The sequence below is a fragment of the Chelonia mydas genome, chromosome 3 (genome assembly GCF_015237465.2).
Source record: "Chelonia mydas isolate rCheMyd1 chromosome 3, rCheMyd1.pri.v2, whole genome shotgun sequence".
In the NCBI taxonomy this organism is placed as follows: domain Eukaryota; kingdom Metazoa; phylum Chordata; order Testudines; family Cheloniidae; genus Chelonia; species Chelonia mydas.
Window position 1 is genome coordinate 141,707,440 of NC_057851.1, and position 20,954 is coordinate 141,728,393.

At 43.0% G+C, this 20,954-nt stretch overlaps 1 protein-coding gene across 1 annotated transcript in view; it reads left to right on the forward strand.

Annotated features, from left to right (window-relative positions):
- Positions 1–8,937: 8,937 nt before the first annotated feature.
- BIRC6 (baculoviral IAP repeat containing 6) overlaps positions 8,938–20,954 on the forward strand; it is a 322,387-nt gene continuing 310,370 nt past the window's right edge. The window contains 3 exon segments of the mRNA XM_037895446.2: positions 8,938–8,969; positions 8,971–9,025; positions 9,027–9,288. Coding sequence (XP_037751374.1) covers positions 8,953–8,969; positions 8,971–9,025; positions 9,027–9,288 — 334 coding nt within the window. The 5' untranslated portion in view covers positions 8,938–8,952.

The following is a 20,954-nucleotide window of genomic DNA, read 5'->3' on the forward strand; positions in this document are numbered from 1 at the left end:
TACAGCTGCATGTAAATGGGGTAATTGCTTACTTCAATAGGAATTCTGCTTCTCACTGCTCATTATATGCAAAATCCTAGAAATAGCATGTTGAAAATAAGCATAAAATTGCATATACATTATGTGTATGAGGGCATATCCACACTACAGTGTAAGCCCAACATTTGAACTTAGGCTGAAGACACTCGAACAATACACAAATTTCGCTAACCCAGCGGTTGGATCCAGGACACTATGGGGGTGGAGGGTCCCAGCCTGAGTCAAGCCGGGACTCAGGGTTCAAGCCCTAGCGCTTTGCAGTGTAGACACAGCACTACTGGACTTACGCTCTTCAGAGTCTTCCAAAAGTAGTCCACAATCTCACAGTCTGACTTTCTTTGTCCTCTGGACAGTCAAGTCTGGTGGACAGTCAGTTTTTCCCACACTGCACCATGAAGAAAGGGCTAGAGCAGCCACATTTTGGGAGGGCACTAGGAAGTCTGGGCTATGGGTGACTGAAATCGGGTCCACATAATGCAGTGTAGACACTAAAGTCCCAGGTTAGGATTCAGCATTGAACATTTCCTACCTGGGGTTATAAATTACCTCAAGCGCTATGTTAACAAACCTGGGGTCTGCTAACATGACTTTTACTAACCCTGAGTAGACATACCCCAACTGTCAGAAATGTAGGCCAGTGTTGTAAAAATGAGATATAGCAAATAAAACTTGCTCTCTCAGCCCTTTCATGGGATGGATAAGAACACTGGTTTCCAATACAAGGCTTTTGATAGCAAACAAAAATTTTATAGACTGTAGAGCTGAAGAAGAATACATTTGAATAATTAATTGAAATCTTTGATTTTTTTTAAAGTTCAGTTTTATTCATACATACTATTCCTTATTCATGAATATTTAGATAGCTAACAAATAATAAAATGTTCATATAGCCCAATATTTTCATAATTTTAGCCTAATTTGATTGTTGTGGTACACAAATCCTTTAAAAATATGTGGTAGTGTGAATTACATATAACTCAAAAGAAGTGGGTTTTTTACCCATGAAAGCTTATGCCCAAATAAATCTGTTAGTCTTTAAGGTACCACCAGATTCCTCGTTGTTTTTGTGGATACAGACTAACACGGCTACTTGATATCATAACTTAGAAGGCAATCACTTTAGATGCATGCATTTGACGCTACAGGCTCTAGTGATTGGTGGAGTCTTATTAGTCTCACACACTTCTAATAAGGATTTTTTTGTGGGGCTGGCAAAAAGTGTACAAATATCATAGCTACACTTAGTATAAATCAATAATTTATATTACTAAAAATCAACTAGGGTAAGATGAAGAGAGAAAAGGGGTAGCTAGAAGTCAAAGGAGCCAGACTGCAGGCAACAACTGAAGTTCCTACACTCTCAGCCCAAGAGAAAAAGGAACTGAAATTGTTAGATGGGCTACACCTTCCTTGTTTAATGGGGAGTTTATTCTTATTTTAAATGGAAACTGGAACACAACTTTAAGTAGAGGGCCACAACCGTCACCTCCATAATTACCTCAGGCACTCAGGGCTAGATCCACAAAGGTACTTAGCTGCCTAACTGCCACTTTAGGCAACATTTAAGTGCCACTTACTTCTGTGAAACACCCTGGTCAGCTGTCACCTAACACTAAGTGCCTAAATTGCCTAAGTTTCTGCCAGTAAAGCTACCATAGCACCTACATTTCTGCAGGTGGGTATGTGTAAAATGGCTAGTCCTGATGCCATTGAACTGCTCAGTGCCCTAGTGCAATTCTCAAAATAGACATTTTCCTGCATATCTTGCCTGTATGACCCAATCTGGTAGGTATGCTCTCACCACATAAAAACCAGCCAGATTAGTAATTTTTATGGCTAGCAGGCTCTGTGTGAGTGTGTCCAATAGCCCTGTGGGCAGGGGACTCATCTGGGATGTGGGAAACCTTTTCTCAAATTCCCATTCTGCCTGTGTTTGAAACTTAGGAATTCTTGATTTAGAGTAGGGACTTGAACCCCAGTCTCTCACCTCCCAATTGGGTGCCCTAATCCCCAAGCTATGAGGTATTCTGAGGTGGGTAGTGCTCAATCTCTCCTGTTGAAGCTGTTCCACTTTCTATAATTAAATATTAATTAGGCCAGACAGAAATAGAGTCTGTAATCTTGTGATCAGAGCACTCACCTGCGATATGGGAGACCAAAGATCAGGCCCTGCTCCAAATCAGGTAGAGCAGGGAGTTGAAACAGATCTCCCACATTCCAAGTGAGTACCATAACCACTAATCTATTGGTTATAATGGAGTACTGTCTCTCTTTCTCAATCTTCCTCTCTCTCTGGTTTTTCTTGAAACAGGACTGACCTTGCCTAGGCATGTAACTCCAGGAAGGGTCACAGCTGAGAATCCTTAGTGGAGAGAGGTGCTTTTTTCTGCCTTGCAGTTAGGCATCCAACTATCTTTTGAAGGGATATAGGAAATGTTAAAGCGAGGGGTGGGGCCTACTGGCTAGTTTAGATGGTTCCACTCCCAGCTTGCTGGTTTCTGTGAATTCCTTTCTTAGGCACTTATCTCTCCTCATGCATTGTGTAGGGTGCATGGGCACCTAACTCACGGCTGAGGAGTTCATGCAGCACCAGGGCACTTAAAAGTTAAGCGTTGCAATGCTGAGCCTAAGTTCTCTTTGGGGATCTAGCGCTATTTGGTGCTGAGGAGAGTTTCTACATATCAACTAATATTGTCTCATTGTTTCCTTGTACTCCCCGTCTCTTGTCTCTATTATAAAGTTTTTAGGGCAAGGGCAGTCTTTTGTTCTGTGTTTGTATAGCACCTAACACAATGGGTCATTACAAAATCTAAACTTAATTTCCCCAATACTAATTTCTCCCTACTGTTACTCACACCTTCTTGTCAACTGTCTGTAATGGGCCACTCTCTTACCACTTCAGAAGTTATTTTTCCTCCCTTGGTATTCTGCTGTTAATTGATTGACCTCACACTTGGTAAAGCAACCCCCATCCTTTCATGTATTTATACCTGCTCCTGTATTTTCACCCCATGCATCTGATGAAGTGAAAGTGACGAAAGCTTATGCCCAAATACATTTGTTAGTCTCTAAGGCTTGGTCTACACTATGGGCTTAGGTCAAATTTAGCTGTGTTAGGTCGATTTAAAAATGACTGCATCCACACAACCAACCCCATTCCATTGACCTAAAGGGCTCTTAAAATCAACTTCTGTACTCCTCCCCGACGAGGGGAGTAGCACTAAAATCGACCTTGCTGGGTCGAATTTGAGGTAGTGCGGACACAAATCGACAGTATTGGCCTCCAGGAGCTATCCCAGAGTGCTCCATTGTGACTGCTCTGGACAGCACTTTGAACTCCAATGCACTAGCCAGGTACACAGGAAAAGCCTCGGGAACTTTTGAATTTCATTTCCGGTTTGGTCAGCGTGGCAAACTCAGCAGCAAAGGTGGCCATGCAGTCCCCCCAGAATTGTAGAACGTAGAATGTTTCTACGCTCCCCCATCATCATTGTTCCTGAGGTTTCGCAGATTAGAAGGCGAAAAAATGCACTCGCGATGACATGTTTTACGAGCTCATGCAGTCCTCCCGCACTGATAGGGCACAGCTTAATGCATGGAGGCATTCAGTGACAGAGACCAGGAAATAATTAAGTGAGCGCGAAGAGCAGAGACAGGACACGATGCTGAGGCTAATGGGGGAGCAAAAGGACATGATGAAGCGTCTGTTGGGGGAGCAAACGGACATGATGAAGCGTCTGTTGGAGCTGCAGGAAAGCCAACAAGAGCACAGACCCCCCACTGCATCCACTGTATAACCACCTACCCTCCTCCCCATGTTCCATAGCCTCCTCACCCAGACGCCCAAAAACGTGGCAGGGGGGAGGCTCCAGGCACCCAGCCACTCCACTCCAGGGGATGGCCCAAGCAACAGAAGGCTGTCATTCAAACAGTTTGATTTTTAGTATAGCTACAATAAGCAATGTGGCCTTCTCCTTCCCTCTTCCCCCACCCCACCCGGGCTACCTTGTCCATTTCTCATTTTTTTTTAAAATTAATAAAGAAAGAATGCATAGTTTCAAAACAATAGTTACTTTACAAAAGGGACGGGTTTGCAACAAGAAGAAACACAGACAACTGTCACACCGAAGCCTGGCCAGTCATGAAAGTGGTTTTCAAAACCTCTCTGATGCGCAGCACGCCTTGCTGTGCTCTTCTAATCGCCCTGGTGTCTGGCTGCTCAAAATCGGACGCCAGGCGATTTGCCTCAACCTCCCACCCCGCCATAAACGTCTCCCCCTTACTCTCACAGATATTATGAAGCACACAGGAAGCTGCAGTAACAACGGGAATGCTGGTTTGCACTGAGGTCTGACCTAGTCAGCAAACGGCGCCAGTGAGCTTTTAAACATCCAAAGGCACATTCTACCACCATTCTGCACTTGCTCAGCCTATAGTTGAACTGCTCCTTACTACTGTTCAGGCTTCATGAGCCATGGGAGCAAGGGGTAGGCTGAGTTAGGTGCTACCACGTGGTGCTGCCAACTGGGAGAGCAGCCTAAGGCAGAAGCCTCCAGCTCGCATGGTATTCCAGACAGGACTGAATCTCCATGAGACGAAACTTAAAGAAGAGCATGACCTGGAGTCTCTGGCTCCCATTCAGTGCTCTAAGAGGAGAACAGCCATGTCTGTCCAGGCGCCCCGATTGACCTCACCGAGGTCTGCCATGAGCACCCAGGAGACGTACGATGGCTATCAGTCCTACTACACTGTCTACCGCAAAGGCAAGGAGCTGCTGCTGTGTACCAATGCAGTACCGTGTCTGCCAGCAGCACCCAGAAGACGTACAGTGACAGTGAGCTGAGCAGGCTTGCCATGGTATGGCGTTTGCATGGATATCCCAGGAAAAAAGGCGCAAAACAATTGTCTGCCATTGCTTTCACGGAGGGAGGGGGCCTGACGACATGTACCCAAAACCACCCGCGACAATGTTTTTGCCCCATCAGGTATTGGGAGCTTAACCCAGAATTCCAATGGGCATTGGAGACTGCGGGAACTGTGGGATAGCTACCCACAGTGCACTGCTCTGTAAGTTGATGCTAGCCACGGTAGTGAGGATGTACTCCACCGACTTAATGCGCTTAGTGTGGACATATGCAATCGACTGTATAAAATCGGTTTCTAAAAACTGACTTCTATAAAATCGACCAAATTTCGTAGACATAAGGTGCCACAAGGACTCCTTGTTATTTTTGCTGATACAGACTAACACGGCTACCACTCTGAAAACTATCATGTTATGTCTTTCAATATGTTATTTCTACATACCTGGAAAAATAGTCCACTATGACCAGGTAATGATGTCCTCTACATTCACATAAATCTGCAGCTAGTCTCTTCCAAGGTCTGTCTGGTAGAGGTGTTGTTGTTAAAGGTTCCTTGTGTTGTATTGATTTGTTCGTTCTGTAATGTTCACATGCAGGCATTTTATTCTTTATGTCCTTGCTGATGCCTGGACACCACCCTGACTGGTTGGCTTGTTCATGGCCTTTAGTTAGTTTTCTCTCTCCTTCATGGATGAGATATAGGATTTCTTGTTTCACTGCATTTGGAATGATGATGCAGTCACCTTTATTAGTCCATTTGACTCACTTAATCGGCCACATAGTTTTTTCTCGCTTAATTGGCCACATTGTCTTTTGTCGCTTCTTTAATGTCCTTTGGATACTTGAGCTAGCTGCCCTAATATAAATCACAACTTCTTGAAGTTGTGTGTCTGTCAAGGTTACTTTTTGTAGCTGGTATAGTCTGTTTTCTGACATTGGCCTGTATGTGTCCATAGCATCCACATACACCTTTACATCATCTTTGCGCTCACGGGTAGTTGAGTGCAATGCTGATTGCTCTGACAGTGTGTCAGCTACTATCACATTTTTCCCAGGAACATATTTACAAACTTGGTTAAATTGCATTAACCTTACCAAAATATGGCATCTCAGCAGTGCTTGATCCAGGTCTCTTTCACTGATATGGGTTAAAAGTGGTTTATGGTCTGTTATCAGTGTAAAAGAATTCAATCTGCACTGATATCTGTAAAAGTTCTCACATGCCCATATGTTTCCCAGGCACTTCTTTTCGATCTGTGCGTATTGTTTTCCTACTTATGTGAGCGTGTGAGAGCAAAATGCAGCTGATTTGCATTCAGATCCATGTCGTTGCAACAATACAACAACTAGGCCATAGCTGCTTGCATCCACACTGATCACTGTGGGTTTGTTCATCTGTGGTACTTGAGAAACTGGAATGTTGAGATTTTTTTTAACATTTTTTAAAGTAATTTCTTGATTTGGCCCCCACAGTCAAGATGTGTTGGACTTTAAAACAGTTCATCCAGTGTTTTCGTTAGTGTAGAAAGTTCTTGTGGGTATCAACCAAAGTAACTTGTATGTGTCTCAGTGGTATATTCATTTGTGCATTCAATTCTCGAATTGCTTTTACTTTATCAAGGCTGGGACTGATTTCATCTTTCTTTACTGTGTCCCAAAAACTTGATTTGATGTAGGTGGAAAACACACTTTTCCTTGTTTACCTTCAGTCCAGACTGACTGATTAAGCTTAGAACTTCATTGAAGGTTTTGTTGTGTTCTTTCATCGATGACCCACATATCAAAATACTGTCCATGAAAACTGCAACTCTATTTGTGTTTAGTAACAGTTCTGCTATCTTTCTGTGGAAAACTTCACATGCACTGGTAATTCCAAAAGCTAATCTTCAAAAGCAAACTCTCCCAAAGCATGTGATACATATAGTTAGTTTAGCACTCTCTTTGGGTAAAGGAATTTACCAGAATCTATAAAAGGCACACAGCTTGGAAAAATACTGTAGCTCCTATCACACTGGGGAGGAAGTCATCCAGTGTTGGGAGGATATATTTTTCTCTCCCAACTGCTTCATTAAGTCTTTTAAGATCCACACATTTGTATTTTTCCAGTTTTCTTTATAACCAGTACCATTTGGGGCACACCATGCTGTTGGCTCAGATATTTCCTCAATTATACTAGTCTGTTCCATTCTCTTTAATTCAGCTTCCACTTTATGAACCAATGTGATAGGAATCCTATAAAGTGTATGTACATCGTACATTTCAGCATTGTCTCTTAAGGTTATTTGTCCTGGATCTCCTTTAAAAAGTCCAATATCACCAAATACTACATCAAGTTCTTCTACTTTTGTCACTTGGTCCATCGTGGCTGCCATGCTATGGCCGAGATGGTTGCTGGTCTTTGATCTTTTGATCACATACACTCTGAATGCAACATTTTTGTTTTTGTAAATTATTTGTGGTGTGAACTGGCCCATGCAGTTCAGAATACCTCCATTGCTAGTCAGGGCTGTCAGGTGATTTCATCTCTGGAAGGGGATAAAGTTAATTATATGTCCCTTCTGATATGATGGTCATGTCTGGTCCTAAGTTAATTTTACAGTTAATAGTCTTTCCATAAATATTCAGTTTCACTCTTCAGGCAAGCTTTTTGTCATCATAAGTCTGTATTAGTCAGTTCACTGACTGCTTTAGTCTGGCAAATGGTTGCAAAATGTTCATATTGTGTGCACTTACGACATCCTGCGCCTTCAGCTAGACACACATCTCTTGGGTTATGAAATTTTCCACATCTTGTGCATTTAGTCTGAATGGCTTTATAGTTAGTCTGGCACTTTTTGCTCATTGCCCTAAGGGTTTTATGATAATTACTTGTAGTAATCACATTGTGTCTCTTTACAGCTTCTAAGCTGGTTTCTGGTTTTTTAAGGTACTCCTGCCTTGCGTTTTGGTGCTTCACTAGCTCACTCTGCTTTGTTTTGTTTTCTAGGTAACTGTGTGTAGGGTTAAATCAGTCTTTAATTGTAGCTGCTGTGAGAGGCTTTTGTCTGTAAGCCCAGTACCTGGTCTATTGCTGATATGTTCATGTTTTACAGCCCCCCAATCAGTTCCCTGGAAGAGTTTAGTAGCAACGTGAAATCCTGCAAAGCACTGCTTCCACTCTGTCTGCTCTAAAGGTTTGTCAAAACTGAAGTTCTCAGGGGGCATCAAAGATTGGTATGCTGATGCAATTGATCCCAAAACCTTGGTTGCTTCCCTTCCTGCCTCTGTTTGCCACCTTTCTTCCTGTTTTCCTTCTGTTTCTGTTCTCCTCCACTGCCAGTCTGGTTATTTTACTTCTGACACCATGTCCTGTACTCCTTGTACATGATAGCTTGCAAGGCTGCTACTAGGTGAGGCTCCTGTACCAGATATGGACTGGCTACACGGCTTCCATCCTAAGAGAGAAAGAGAGACCAGATGAGTTCTCTTTAAGGTACTTTACTGCACTACCAGCTATGGCTGTTACCAGCTCAGGTAAGAAACGTTACACAGGCTGCCAGCTAGTGGCTGCGCCACACTCCAGTTTTGGCAACCCGTTGCAGACTCCATTCAACACCTGGCGCGGGGGGGGACCCAGCCAACTCATAGGCTGGGATTCCCCGCTTCCGCCCCGCCCAGCACGCGCCGTGTGAGAGGCGGGGACAATAAAGCAGGCCCAGGTAGCCGCCCCCGCGTCAGAGGGACGGACACTGCTAGCTGTGACATCAGCCACAGAGGTGGCGGGTGACCTGTCCCCTTCGCACTTCGGCCACAGCCCTCCAGGAGCCGGCATGGCGGAGGCTGCCGCGAAGGGGAATTGCCGGTCGGGGGCGGAGTCTCCCCAGAAACAGGGCGGTGACGCACGCCGGGCCCCTCCCCCCCACTTCCTTAGCCGTTGGCAACTGCGCTCTTGCTTTTTCCTCTTTCACCTCAGGGCTCTCACCCTGGCCGTCAGTTCCGTATCCGGCGTGGGACGCGTCACTTCCTGCTCGCGCCGGCGCTCTCTCTTTCCCCCTCTCCCCGGACCCGGATGGTGACTGGTGGCGGCCGCTGGGACTGTCACTGAGCGGCTCCCCGGGCCTGTTGTCCTGAGCGGTGGCAGCAGCCGGGAAGATGGCTGCTGCGGCGGCTGCGGGGGCCTCATGCTCCTCGGCGGCGGCCGCTGGCCCTGGATCGGTCTCCGCTGCGCCGGGCCCCTGCGAGTGGCTGCTGCTGCGGGACGGCTGCCTGCGCTGCGACGCCGACGGGCTCTGTAGCCTCTGCTACCACCCGGCTCTCAACGCCATCCTGGCCGTGACCGCCCGCGGCGCCATCAAAGTCATCGACGGTACCTCGGGGGCCACGCTGCAGGCCTCGGCGCTCAGCGGTAAGGCCCGGCCCGGGGGGAGGCGACGGCGGAGGAGCCGGCCCGGGCTCCGGCCCGTGGGGTAGGGGCTCCGTGAGAGCCAGGCCCTGCTCGGGGGAGTCTGGGGCGGGAGGTGGCCGTGGAACAGCTGGCGCTGGGCTGGGGAGTCGGGCCCGGTGGCAGATGGGCAGGGCGCTGTGATGGGCCGGCTGCCGGCATCTTTTTCCCCCCCCGGTTGCTCCGCCGCCCGGCTGAGGGGCGGGGGTGGTGCGGCGCCTGTTTCGGTTGGTTTCTAGGGCCCCGGTTCTCCTGTACTTGGGGGTAACCCGGGTTTGGGGCTGGGAGACGCCTCCTCAGGACCGGTCCTGGCCTTGCTCCCGTATCTGAGGAGACTGAGGATCCCCGTCGAGACGGGCCGCTGCCCGGTTAAAAACCGGTGAGAACGGGGGTCAGGGGTTTGCGCGTGGGCGGGCAGGCGGGGCTGGGCTCCGCTCGGTATTTTCGGTCTCTTGGGGCTCTCCTGAGCTTTCCTGCCTCTGTTGATCAAACCTGATAAATCGTTGCTTTCCTCAGAGGCTTATGGGCAGGGGCAGCGCCGTGGCCAGCACTAAGACTTCCTTGTTCTTGAAAAATAAAATACAGACCGATAACTGATGGGGTGCCAGTGGAGCATCTGTATTAGAGTTATTAAAGGAATAAAGCTAAACAGTTGTGAAACAAAGTGGATTATGTGTTGGAGTGGCCTTGATTTTGTTTTTATACTAATTTAGTTGTTGCTTTGTAAGTAATAGTAGTGCACAGTGAAGGTTGCCAGTTATTAGTACCAACCCGCTAGACTGTATAGGGCTTTACTTTAATCTTTATTGATGAAGATGTCAGTTACTGTCTGGTGCTAATTGAGTCTTGATATAAACTTTATAAATCCAGATATTAAGTTTATGATATAGATCATGTTGATTGAAATTTATTTTAGGTTGAGAGGTAATGTTTGACTTCTGTTCCAAATCAACTTTAATATCAAATGACTTTAGATTCAAAAACCCTTCTGAGCTTTTCCTGAGGGCTTCTGTGCTCCTTGATTCTCACTGGTGACAACAATAATGTTTTTACCGTTATGTTAAAAAGTTCTTGCTATTCACTGCATTTGTGGGCATAAGAGTTCAACACTTACTGTAATAATTATCCACTTTTTCTTCTGTCCTGATTAGGAAACTGATAGTTGGAAAATAAGTTCCATGTATGAGGATTAGATTAGTTTCCCAGTTCATGAATTATCTTTCAAACACAAGTAGAATAGAATATTCTGACAGGATTTCATAGTTTGGGGAAATAATCTTTAATATACAAAAATCTAATTCTAATATGTTAGTATACTTCTGCTTTCACTATTGATTTTAAAATTATGTAGCTAGACTTTATTAAGAGGAGTTCCATTGGTAGTGGTCGCCAAAATCTCAAAAGAAGGAAGTATTGATGGCAGTACACAGGATTTAGCTTATAAAGTCAGGGCCTGTACTGATTTCTCACAAATTTTGCCAGTTAGGCTTGGGTAATAAATACACTTTCTCATTGAATATTAGCAATTAAATTATGAGATTGAACTTTGCAAGTGAACAAAGGTTAGAAATCTGTACACACTTTTCTTTCATACATTAAAATATATAATTCCGAAATGGTAATGGTCTCAATTCTGAAGTCTCTCATTTACTAAGTATCAAAGTTTCATCTATGATGATCCATCAGTGGCAACACAATTGCAAAGTTTCCACTGAGTGCTTAGTTTGGCCTGGAGAACCTTTGTTCTTTTTTGAATAATTGTCAACATGTATTCCATTTCCGGCATGCATATGTCTGAGATCAGATTCTTTTTGGCTAACAGTGCCTGTTGGGATTGCACCTATTCCTTGGATGTCCTTGTGCCACCTCACCTGGGGGTATAAAGGATAGAGCGGACCCAACTGGCCTTAGTTCCTTCTTACTTCCTATAACAGAGAGATGGAACCTCTGCAGTGTCTGCTTACTATGTGCACTGTAAAAATCTTGTTAGGATAGGTAGTGGTAAATGTTCTTTGCTCTGTTTTGTATAGCACCTAGCATGGTGCGATCTTGGCCTATTACTAGGGTCCATAGGTGCTATGGTAATATAAATTAACAATATTTGTTGTTTACAACAAAAAGCTCTGACAAAAGTTTGACAAAAAGCTCTTAGAAGAGAGATCCCCTAAATCTATTATATCAGGACCTCAGCCATAGTGGCTGAAACAAAATCCTTGGGATTTAAAACTTGCCCCTTTTGTGGGTTTACTATCCCACACGGTGCTGGGCACTCTAGGTGCGTTCTTTGCCTTGCAAAGGGACCCATCGCTGAAAGGTACTGGATATATCTCTCCTTCTCCAAGAGGACGCACAAAGCAAGGAGCGTCCCTTTTCAGAGCCTGAGGCAAAAGATTCTGCCAAGCCTGAACAGTCACTTTTGACTAGTGCTCCTGTGAACTAGAGCTCTACCATCAACTACCAGGTTCGCTTTTCAGGAGATTGAACCCCTTGACTACTGACCGTGGCAGTGCTCACCCCCGCCCTCTGTTGTTATCAAAGAAGTGTCGGAAGGTATGTTGGTTCCAGCATGAGTGTAGGCATAGGTCACCCTCTCTGGCGTCTAGTAGAATGAGACACAAGATCCATCATGTCTCCGTCTCTGCTTATTCTCTTCTGAAAGGCTGTTCGCTGCCCAGAGCAGGTCCTTTTCACGCATCAGCACTGGCTGGTTACCAAGCACACACAGTATCACCAGAAACTGCGGTCTTCATTTCCCCTGGTACCAGTGCTCTTGGTATTGATAACCTCTGTGCCTATGATGCTGATCTCCTGCACAGACTTTTTCAGTACCCAAGGTGTTCTCAATACTGAGGGATCTCTGTGATCACACAACCAGAGTCCCCATTGCTCTCCTTGTCCGCTGTTCTAACCTGTCCTTTTTAGAAGTGCTATTGCCTTGGTCCCAGTGAGTGAGCCTGTTCAGATTGTGGGTAGGATCTGAGAATGCCCTTTGACAACAGACAGGATAGCTCTCCCCACTCCCCTGGAAGAAGTATTTTCATTTTCTTCTTCTCCTTGTGAACATATCAGGGAGGTGTCTGCTGCCCCTCACTCTCCCTATTGTTAGCTGTTTTGGTCTGGAAGAGAATCCAGAGATTGCCCTATTGGCTGTATTGAACTTAGTGTGCAACCAGTTAGGAAAACTTCCTCCACCACCCTTCACTTGCCTCCCCTGTAAGACATCATACATCTGTTTCTGAGGGTCATTTGGTACTGTCTTTCAGTCTGCACCAGCAGGAGCATGACGGTGAACAAGAACACTAGCAGGAGATGGAAGGTCAATTGATTTTCCATCTCATGAGGCATGATAGATGCTTTGGAGATTTTGGTGGAAATACTGCAAGAAAAATTGCACAAATTACAAATTTTGCTCTCTTCCATGCCTATTAGTGAGGGATTGTTGGAACTGGCCAAGCATCTCTGGGGCCAGACAGTTCTGGCATTTGGATCTGGTGAACCTGTCAACACAGTCTTTGATCACATTACTTGTTCTACCGGACCTGGTTTAGCAAAATAGAGGTCAGATATTGCACCCAGTTTCAGTATTATGTCTGACAGACTGGATGGTGGCTGATTAACTGCCGTTGAAATAAATTGTTTTGCTGAAGTCCAGAATGTTTTAGCATGTAGCAGAAAAACCTCTACTAGACTGACTTGTGCAGCAGAATAGAAGAGGTTTTCTATTTGAGCAGCAAAGCATCACCTGTCTTCTTTGGAACCCCTATTTCTGCTATTCAGGATTATCTGCTATTGTAAAACCTTTCAGACTATCCATCAGCTCTGTAAGTGTAAGCTTGCGTGTAGTATCTTCACATCATTCTCCAAGTCAGTCCTACTATATTTTCGCATGCTACTCTTGAATGAGACCCTCAAGGAATCAACCACGTTTCCCTCCGTCTGGGATCCCTTTCTTTTTTGGGGCCTCAACACAGTGTTAAGTGACCTAATGGGACCTAATTTTGAGCCCCCAGTCTTCATAGACAGGTGAGTAAAAAGAACGCCGTTCTAGTGGTCAGAAAATCAGCTTAGCGGGTAGGGGACATTATGGTTGGTTCACTCTGGTTTTCCATAAAGATAAGGTGACTTTTAGGCGCCCCCCCCCCCCATTTCCTGACTAAAATTGTTCACAATTTTCATTTGAATCAGTTGATCAGCCTCCCAGTTTTCTTTCCAAGCCCCACTCAAATCAGAGGGAAAGCCAAACTGCATATCCTGGATGAGACAAGGCCCTCCAGAAGTTTCCCAAGGCTGTTTTTAGCCTTTGCAGATAGGGTAAAAGTTGTCCAAATAGGTATCTAACTATAGATCCTGTTACGAGAGAGCTGTCTTGCATTCACGTTTGCTCCTTAGAGCCCATTCCACTTGGGCTCAGGAAGTTTCTATGGCTTCTCTAAGGGTCATCTCTACTCCAGAAATTAGCAAGGCAGTGCTAAATGGTGATCAGTCCACACTTTACCCAGCACTATTCCTTAGTTGAGGCTTGAAGAACAGATGCTCACTTAAATAGAGCTGCCCTGCAATCCTTGTTTTAAATAGCACTCCTAGCAGTCACTTCCTGACTCAGGTCACTGCTTGCTAGTCACCAGAAGTGGAATCCACATGGACAGTCATACCAAGAAGGAGAAACAGTTACTTACCTTCCAGGGATTGTGGATCTTTGAGATGTGTTGTCCATATGGAATCCCCAACGTGCCATCCTTCCTTGCGTCAATGGAGTCCCATAGCAACAGGATTTTATACACTCAAAGAAACTGAGGGACAGTTGTCCCTGCTCTTCCCTTCATGCCTTTGGGGGTTGTGTGTGAGCCGAGAGGATGTCCAAGGCACAGATGTGATTCTAATCGACACTGCTAGCTGGAAAGAGGGCTAGATCTTACATGCCTGGGGGTATGTCTGCATCAAAAGTGGAATCCATATGGACAACCATCTCGAAGAACCACAGTTATTGCAAGGTAAATTATTATTCTTTATGTCTGACAAGGATGATGCACAAGAAGGAATAGAACTTTGCTTGCCTAATTTACATGTGTTGTGTTGGAAGTTTAAAAAACTAAATGAAATGAAAAGGATATTATTTATATTTAACTGATAAAATAAACTTACAACTCCATTATGCCACTGTTAAAGTAAATACATTTAGGACTATGTAACTGGAATTAAATTAAACCACGACAGTCAACATATTATAATATTTTTGTACAGAGAACTACCTTAACTTGATACAAAATATAGCAAATAAATGATGTATTTCTGATTTGCCTTTCATTCTGAAGGATTCAAAAACACTCTCAAAACTGAGTTCATCTATCCTCCAGTTAAACACTGTCACGCTTCTAAATGAAGGTAGCTATTCTGTGCTCTCAACTTAAACTAGGGGAAAAATGGGTAAATGCTTTCCCCAGTTACAGCCAGTCTAGAGAATTTAGGTAGGTCCAAAACAAGTTACTGAAACGTGTATCTGGCCTTTACGCAAGGTTTAACACCTCTTACTTTTGTTAAAAGCTCTTCTAAAGAGGTAGCTGTAGCTGTGATACTGGCAAAAACCAATGTGTAACTTTGGCAAGGGATAGTGTCTAAGCAACAAAATAGTGCTTCACTTTGAGTTTTCGTTGGAGGCAAAAATATCTAATTCACATGGTTTTGGAGACCAACCTTGCCTATGTGAACAAAGTGTAAATCAAAAAATGTTTTTCTGGCCTTATCTACATTAGAGACATTTGGTATCTTCCCCTGATGTAATGACTATAGTCCCTCTAAAATGCCTATAACACTCCTCATGTCCGCTCATACTTCTAGTGTTGCACATGCATTACAACCATTGTTTGGATTAGATTTATTTCAAGTAAGGCTAACCACCACGTGCACCTTAGTCTCTAATATGGGTCGAGACTGCTGGTGTAATAGCCCCAATAGCTCACTTGCAAGCTTTACCTACAGTGAACAAGATCTTCTGATGCCACATCTTTCACCACTTGTGTTGCAGCCTTAACTTGGTGACATGTCTAGACATAAATCATCATGTTGTCAGCTGGTCTCAAGCTGATATTTGACTCATGGTTCGATTTGGGCAGAGGAAAAGATCCAGGGCCAGTTGAACTGGAGCATATGCAAAACCCAGGTATGTGAGTAACCATATTCAGGAGTGCCAAGCCATGCCTTGACAAGGTAAGGACTTAATGGGATATTTTTCAAAATCACTTAGGGATTTAGTTGCATAAGCCCCATTGAATATCAGTGGAACTTGTGCACCTAAGTGCCTTTAGGTACTTTTTGAAAATCCCACTAAAGATTCTGTGCAAAAAGGCAAAGAAAAACCATGGGTCTGTTTTCAGGTGTAAAACTTAATCATTAAGGGACTGGACCAAATCCTGTGCACTTGCTGCTCTACATGACATGGAGGCTGCTTGTGATGTAACTGGTGGGGGTGAAGAGAGGATGGCTAAGGGGTGGTGATAAAAGGAAAGCAGCACCTCCATCTGCTAGGTGGATCATGGGGTTTACAAGGAGGCAAACAAGAGATGCCCAATCTGTTGCTGGGACTTCAGGATCCCTTTAGGATAGATATTAGGGCTGTTGATTGATCGCAGTTAACTCATGCGATTAACTCTCAAATTAATCTCGATTAAAAAATTAATTGTGATTAATCGCAGTTTTAATTGCACTGTTAAATAATAGAATACCAATTGAAATTTATTAAATATTTTTGGATGTTTTTCTACATTTTTCAAATATATTGATTTTAATTACAATACAGAATACAAAGTGTACAGTGCTCACCTTATAATTTTATTACAAATATTTGCACTGTAAAAATGAGAAATAAAAGAAATAGTATTTTTCAGTTCACCTCATACAATACTGTAATGCAGTCTCTTTATTGTGAAAGTGCAACTTACAAATGTAGATTTTTAAAAAAAAAAATTTTTTTTTAACGTAACCAAGGTGGATTTGATTTAAATCACTAGTCAGGAAGACTCGATTTAATCATGGATTTCTACATAAAAGTGCATTCTTGTTGGTTGTTATAACCTTAATACGTATTCTTCACAACTCAGAGATAGATGTAGGTTTCATTTTTAGAAGGTACACACTATATATTTTTAAAGTGATTTATTCTGAAAACTTTTCAGACTGGTTTTACAGCTATATCAAAAAATAAATGATTGTTTGGTTATTTCATTTACCAAAGGTAATTGAAGCAGATGTTTATGAAGTCATTGGGAGGTGAACTATCTCCAGTTCAACAGGTTAATCATTAATATTTGGAGGATTTTCTTGCCATGCTGTATTAGGAGAAGTACATCACCAGACAGACATTTTAAATTGTTTTGTTCAACTAAAACAACAACGTTATGTATTCTGGATTTTTTTTCCTTCAGTAGCAAACATATAATTTAACAAAACAAGCATATAAATTTTTAGTTAAACATTCAAGTTTTTTAAAATCAGGTTTGTTTTTGTTTAAATTGTTTTAACTAAAATAATTAAATGAAATATTAAAAAAACAAAAATTAAATAGACTGTCAGCCAGGTCAATATGAGAAACTTAAAATATTGGCTTATGCAGCTAACTTGGTAGTCTTCACCTTCATTTTCCTGTGTGTTCATAATCTGGAAAAGAAAAACAAGCTTTCCTGCTTTTTCAGGTCCCAAATGATTTCTCAATTTTGAATGAATTAGTCTAAAGGAAGAAAATATTCTTTCTACACCAGCAGAAGAAGCTACTGCTGTTTAAAAGTGAGATTATCACTTCAAGAGTCTCTGAATCCAAGTGCTTAAGTGACTTCCACCCGGTTCACTGGTGTGACTTTCTTTCAAACATATTATTTCTTGAATGGTTCTTATTCCCAAATTGGGTTTCTCTTACGGCCTGCCGCCATTATAGGTTTTCCCTTATAGTGAGAGAATGGTATTGTAGATCTCAAATCAATGAAGGCTACACTCAGACCTTAAGACTTCTGGAATATGCAGCTCAAACAGTTTCACTTTTGTTTCTACTGCCTGTCCCTCCCTTCTCACATTTATCTCAGACTTTTTCTCCTTGTCCAGATCTATTTCGCCCCCACAATCTATTATTCATTGAACTTTTTGAAACTTTGCACTTGTAGAGAGAGGTAAGGGATTGACTCCTTGTACACAAATCTTCAGAGGGACAATAGGGTTGAGGTCTGTTGTTTCTCACCTCTATATATTTGTTTATTTTTATCTATTTAAAAACATTTTTGCTGTTAACAAGCATGTTACCTCCGGAGACACACATTCACAGTCTGAGAACTTCAAAACTAAGCATCTCTGATGGTATCTTCTAGACTGAGTACTGAGTCCCATTGGGTAGATAGAAAGATTAACCTAAATCTATACAGAAGCCCCTGGAACACCATAAGATTGGGTCCCTAATCCATGAACTATTGGAACTCATTTACAAAACTTTTTTTAAACATTACCTGAATATATTGTCTCATACTATAGAATTTATAATCCCTATTCTGTGATGAGAGAGGGTTTTTTCCTCAAAGCATTTTATCAAAAAAATCCGATTTAAATAAAAAAAATCCATTATTTTTTAAAAAAACAAATCATTTATTTTTATCCACCCTGTATGTAACTACACTCAAAACCAAAACTGTTTAAAACTTTAGAGCCTACAAGTCCACTCAGTCCTACTTCTCATTCAGCCAATCACTAAGACAAACAAGTTTGTTTACATTTATGGGAGATAATGCTGCTGACTAATTATTTACAATGCCACCTGAAAGTGAGAACAGGCATTCTCATGGCATTTTTGTAGCCAGCATGGCAAGGTATTTACGTGCCATTTATGCTAAACATTCGTATGCCCCTTTATGCTTCAGCCACCGTTCCAGAGGACATGCTTCCATACTGATGACGCTTGTTAAAAAAATGTGTTAATTAAATTTGTGACACTGAACTCCTGAATAGTATGTTTCCTGTTCTGTTTTATCTGCATTCTGCTATCTATTTCATGTTATAGTAGTCTCGGATGATGGCCTAGCACGTGTTCGTTTTAAGAAGACTTTCACTGCAGATTTGACAAAATGCAAAGAAGGTACCATTGTGAGATGGCTAAAGATAGCTACAGCACTTGACCTAAGGTTGAAGAATCTGAAGTACCTTCCAAAATCTGAGAGGGATGAGGTGTGGAGCATGCTTTCAGAAGTCTTAAAAGAGCAACGGTCCAATGTGGAAACTACAGAACCCGAACTAGAAAAAAACAAAAAAGAAAATTAACTTTCTGCTGGTGGCGTCTGATTCAGATGATGAAAGTGAACATGCGTTGGTCTGCACTGCTTTGGATTGTTGTTGAGCAGAACCCCCTCATTAGCATGGACGCATGTCCTCTAGAATGGTGGTTGAAGTGAAAGGAAATATGAATCTTTAACACATCTGGCACATAAATATCTTGCAGTGCTGGCTACAACAGTGCCATGTGAACACCTGTTCTCACTTTAGGTGACATTGTAGACAAGAAGTGGGCAGCATTATCTCCTGCAAATGTAAACAGACTTTTGTCTGACTGAACAAGAAGTAGGACTGAGTGGACTTGTTTGTAGGCTCTAAAGTTTTACATTGTTTGAGTGCAGTTTTTTTGTACATAATTCTACATTTGTAAATTCAACTTTCATGATAAAGAGCTAGAACTACAGTATATGTTTGAGGTGAATGGAAAAATACTATTTCCTTTGTTTCTTTATAGCACAAATATTTGTAATAAATAAATATAAAGTGAGCACTGTAAACTTTGTATTCTGTGTTGTAATTGAAATCAATATATTGAAAAATATAGAAAACATCCAAAAATATTTAAACTGTTTTCTATTATTGTGTAACAGTGTGATTAATAGCGCTTAATTTTTTTAATTGCTTGACAGCCCTAATAGATATCCATTATCCTAACTAGCAGGGGAGATGGCAGCCTGTCCATTTTAGCAGGAGGAGGAAGGAGAGTGTGTAAGGGATCCTTTGCAGTAGGTCTTCAGCTCTTTATTGTGAAACATAATGTACAGATTTGTGGGCAGAGAGTTTTGCAGGTTCTTACAAATATCACAGTTAGCATTTGTAAAAGGCTGGATATAGCTTCACATGAGGGCGGAATTGTCCACCACTTCCTCTACTCTGCCAGCACTTGTTCCACTAATAGCATTTGCAAAGCCCATTGCCTGGTCAGTCTCCCTAATAACAGCCAGGCCTTTTCATTCCCTCAAGTTCATGAGATACTGCTGCCACTCAAGCTGGAAGTGCTCAGCATGTCATCCACAGCAGCTGTCTGAGTATGATTGGGTGGGATCCAAAATTGTGACCAAATGAGAGGCCCAGAATAGGGATGTGGTTCCATCAATGGCTCTCGGTTTGGGCAGCTCAGCTGTATGATCTCTGGCACACTTGCTATCTTAATCATATACACCATACTATGACCTGCAAACCTACACCACAACAGTGCACTCTCTGGGCTTCCTGACCCCAAATTGGTTGTCCCTGTTGAGGGGAACGCTCAGTTTCATGGTTTGGTATTGCAATGTCAGCTAGCTTCCCATAGAGGTACAGAAAAGCCTCCTTTCTCACCCTGAAGTTCTGGACCTAGTTCTGCTTATTGTAGATCCGCACAGCTTAGTGCACAGCTTAGTTCCTTAGTCTTTCGTTGCTCTGTTCCCTAACACGGGGGCAGTCTCCCAATAATAATGTCTCTTAAATTTGAAGCTCCCCACTCATACTTGGCAGTTGGAAGGGGGAAGGAATGTTTGTTTCTATTGTCCGGCTTCTTGGCAGCTTCGAGAGGAAGGCTCTCTGCATTTGAACCCTTCCTTTCTTAGGTCTGGGGCTTTCTCCCCTGTGAATAACTCCATTGACATGCACAACTTTATGAACACTAGTCAATGGAATAGCTGAAACTTGTGGGCTTCCAGCATAAATCAACTACCGTAGGTTAAAGGGTATTTTGAAGCAAGCAACTATATTTTGCCTGTTTTCACCATGCCTTCCTGCTCTGAAAGGGGAGTTGTGCCAGTGATTTGAAAAGATTTCTAGCATTTTGTAATGTTACTTTGCAGTTCCAAATTAAAGGCCTAATAATGTCTATATTTGAAGTTATGGGCATTGTTTTGGTACTTACCATGCACTATATCAGTGGTCCCCAAACTGTGGGGTGTGCCCCTCTAGGGAGGTATGGAGCAGTGTTTGCAGGGGCATGTAGCAGGGCCCAAGCTAGCCCTCATGGGGAGGGGGGAGAGTGCCACCTAGCCTCACCCTGCCCCCAAGCCCAGCTGCAGTCCCAGCCAGACCCCTGCTTTGCCTCCAGGCCAGCTCTGCCTCTAAGCCCAGCTTCTCCCCCATCCCCATTTCTGCCCCCAGCTTTGCCTTCAGCGCAAGCTCCTCTGCTCAGCCAATTGTGCAGTAGTGGAGTGGGGGGTTTGGACAGATTCCATTACTAGTAAGGAGGGGCACGATGGGAAAAGTTTAGGTACCACTGCACTAGATCTTGGCAAAGAGCATTCACTATTAAGATTCATGTGTTTCCTTGGTGTGAGTAGAAGTATTAAACTTGTGTAATTTTTGAAAACAGTTCAGTTTTTAGA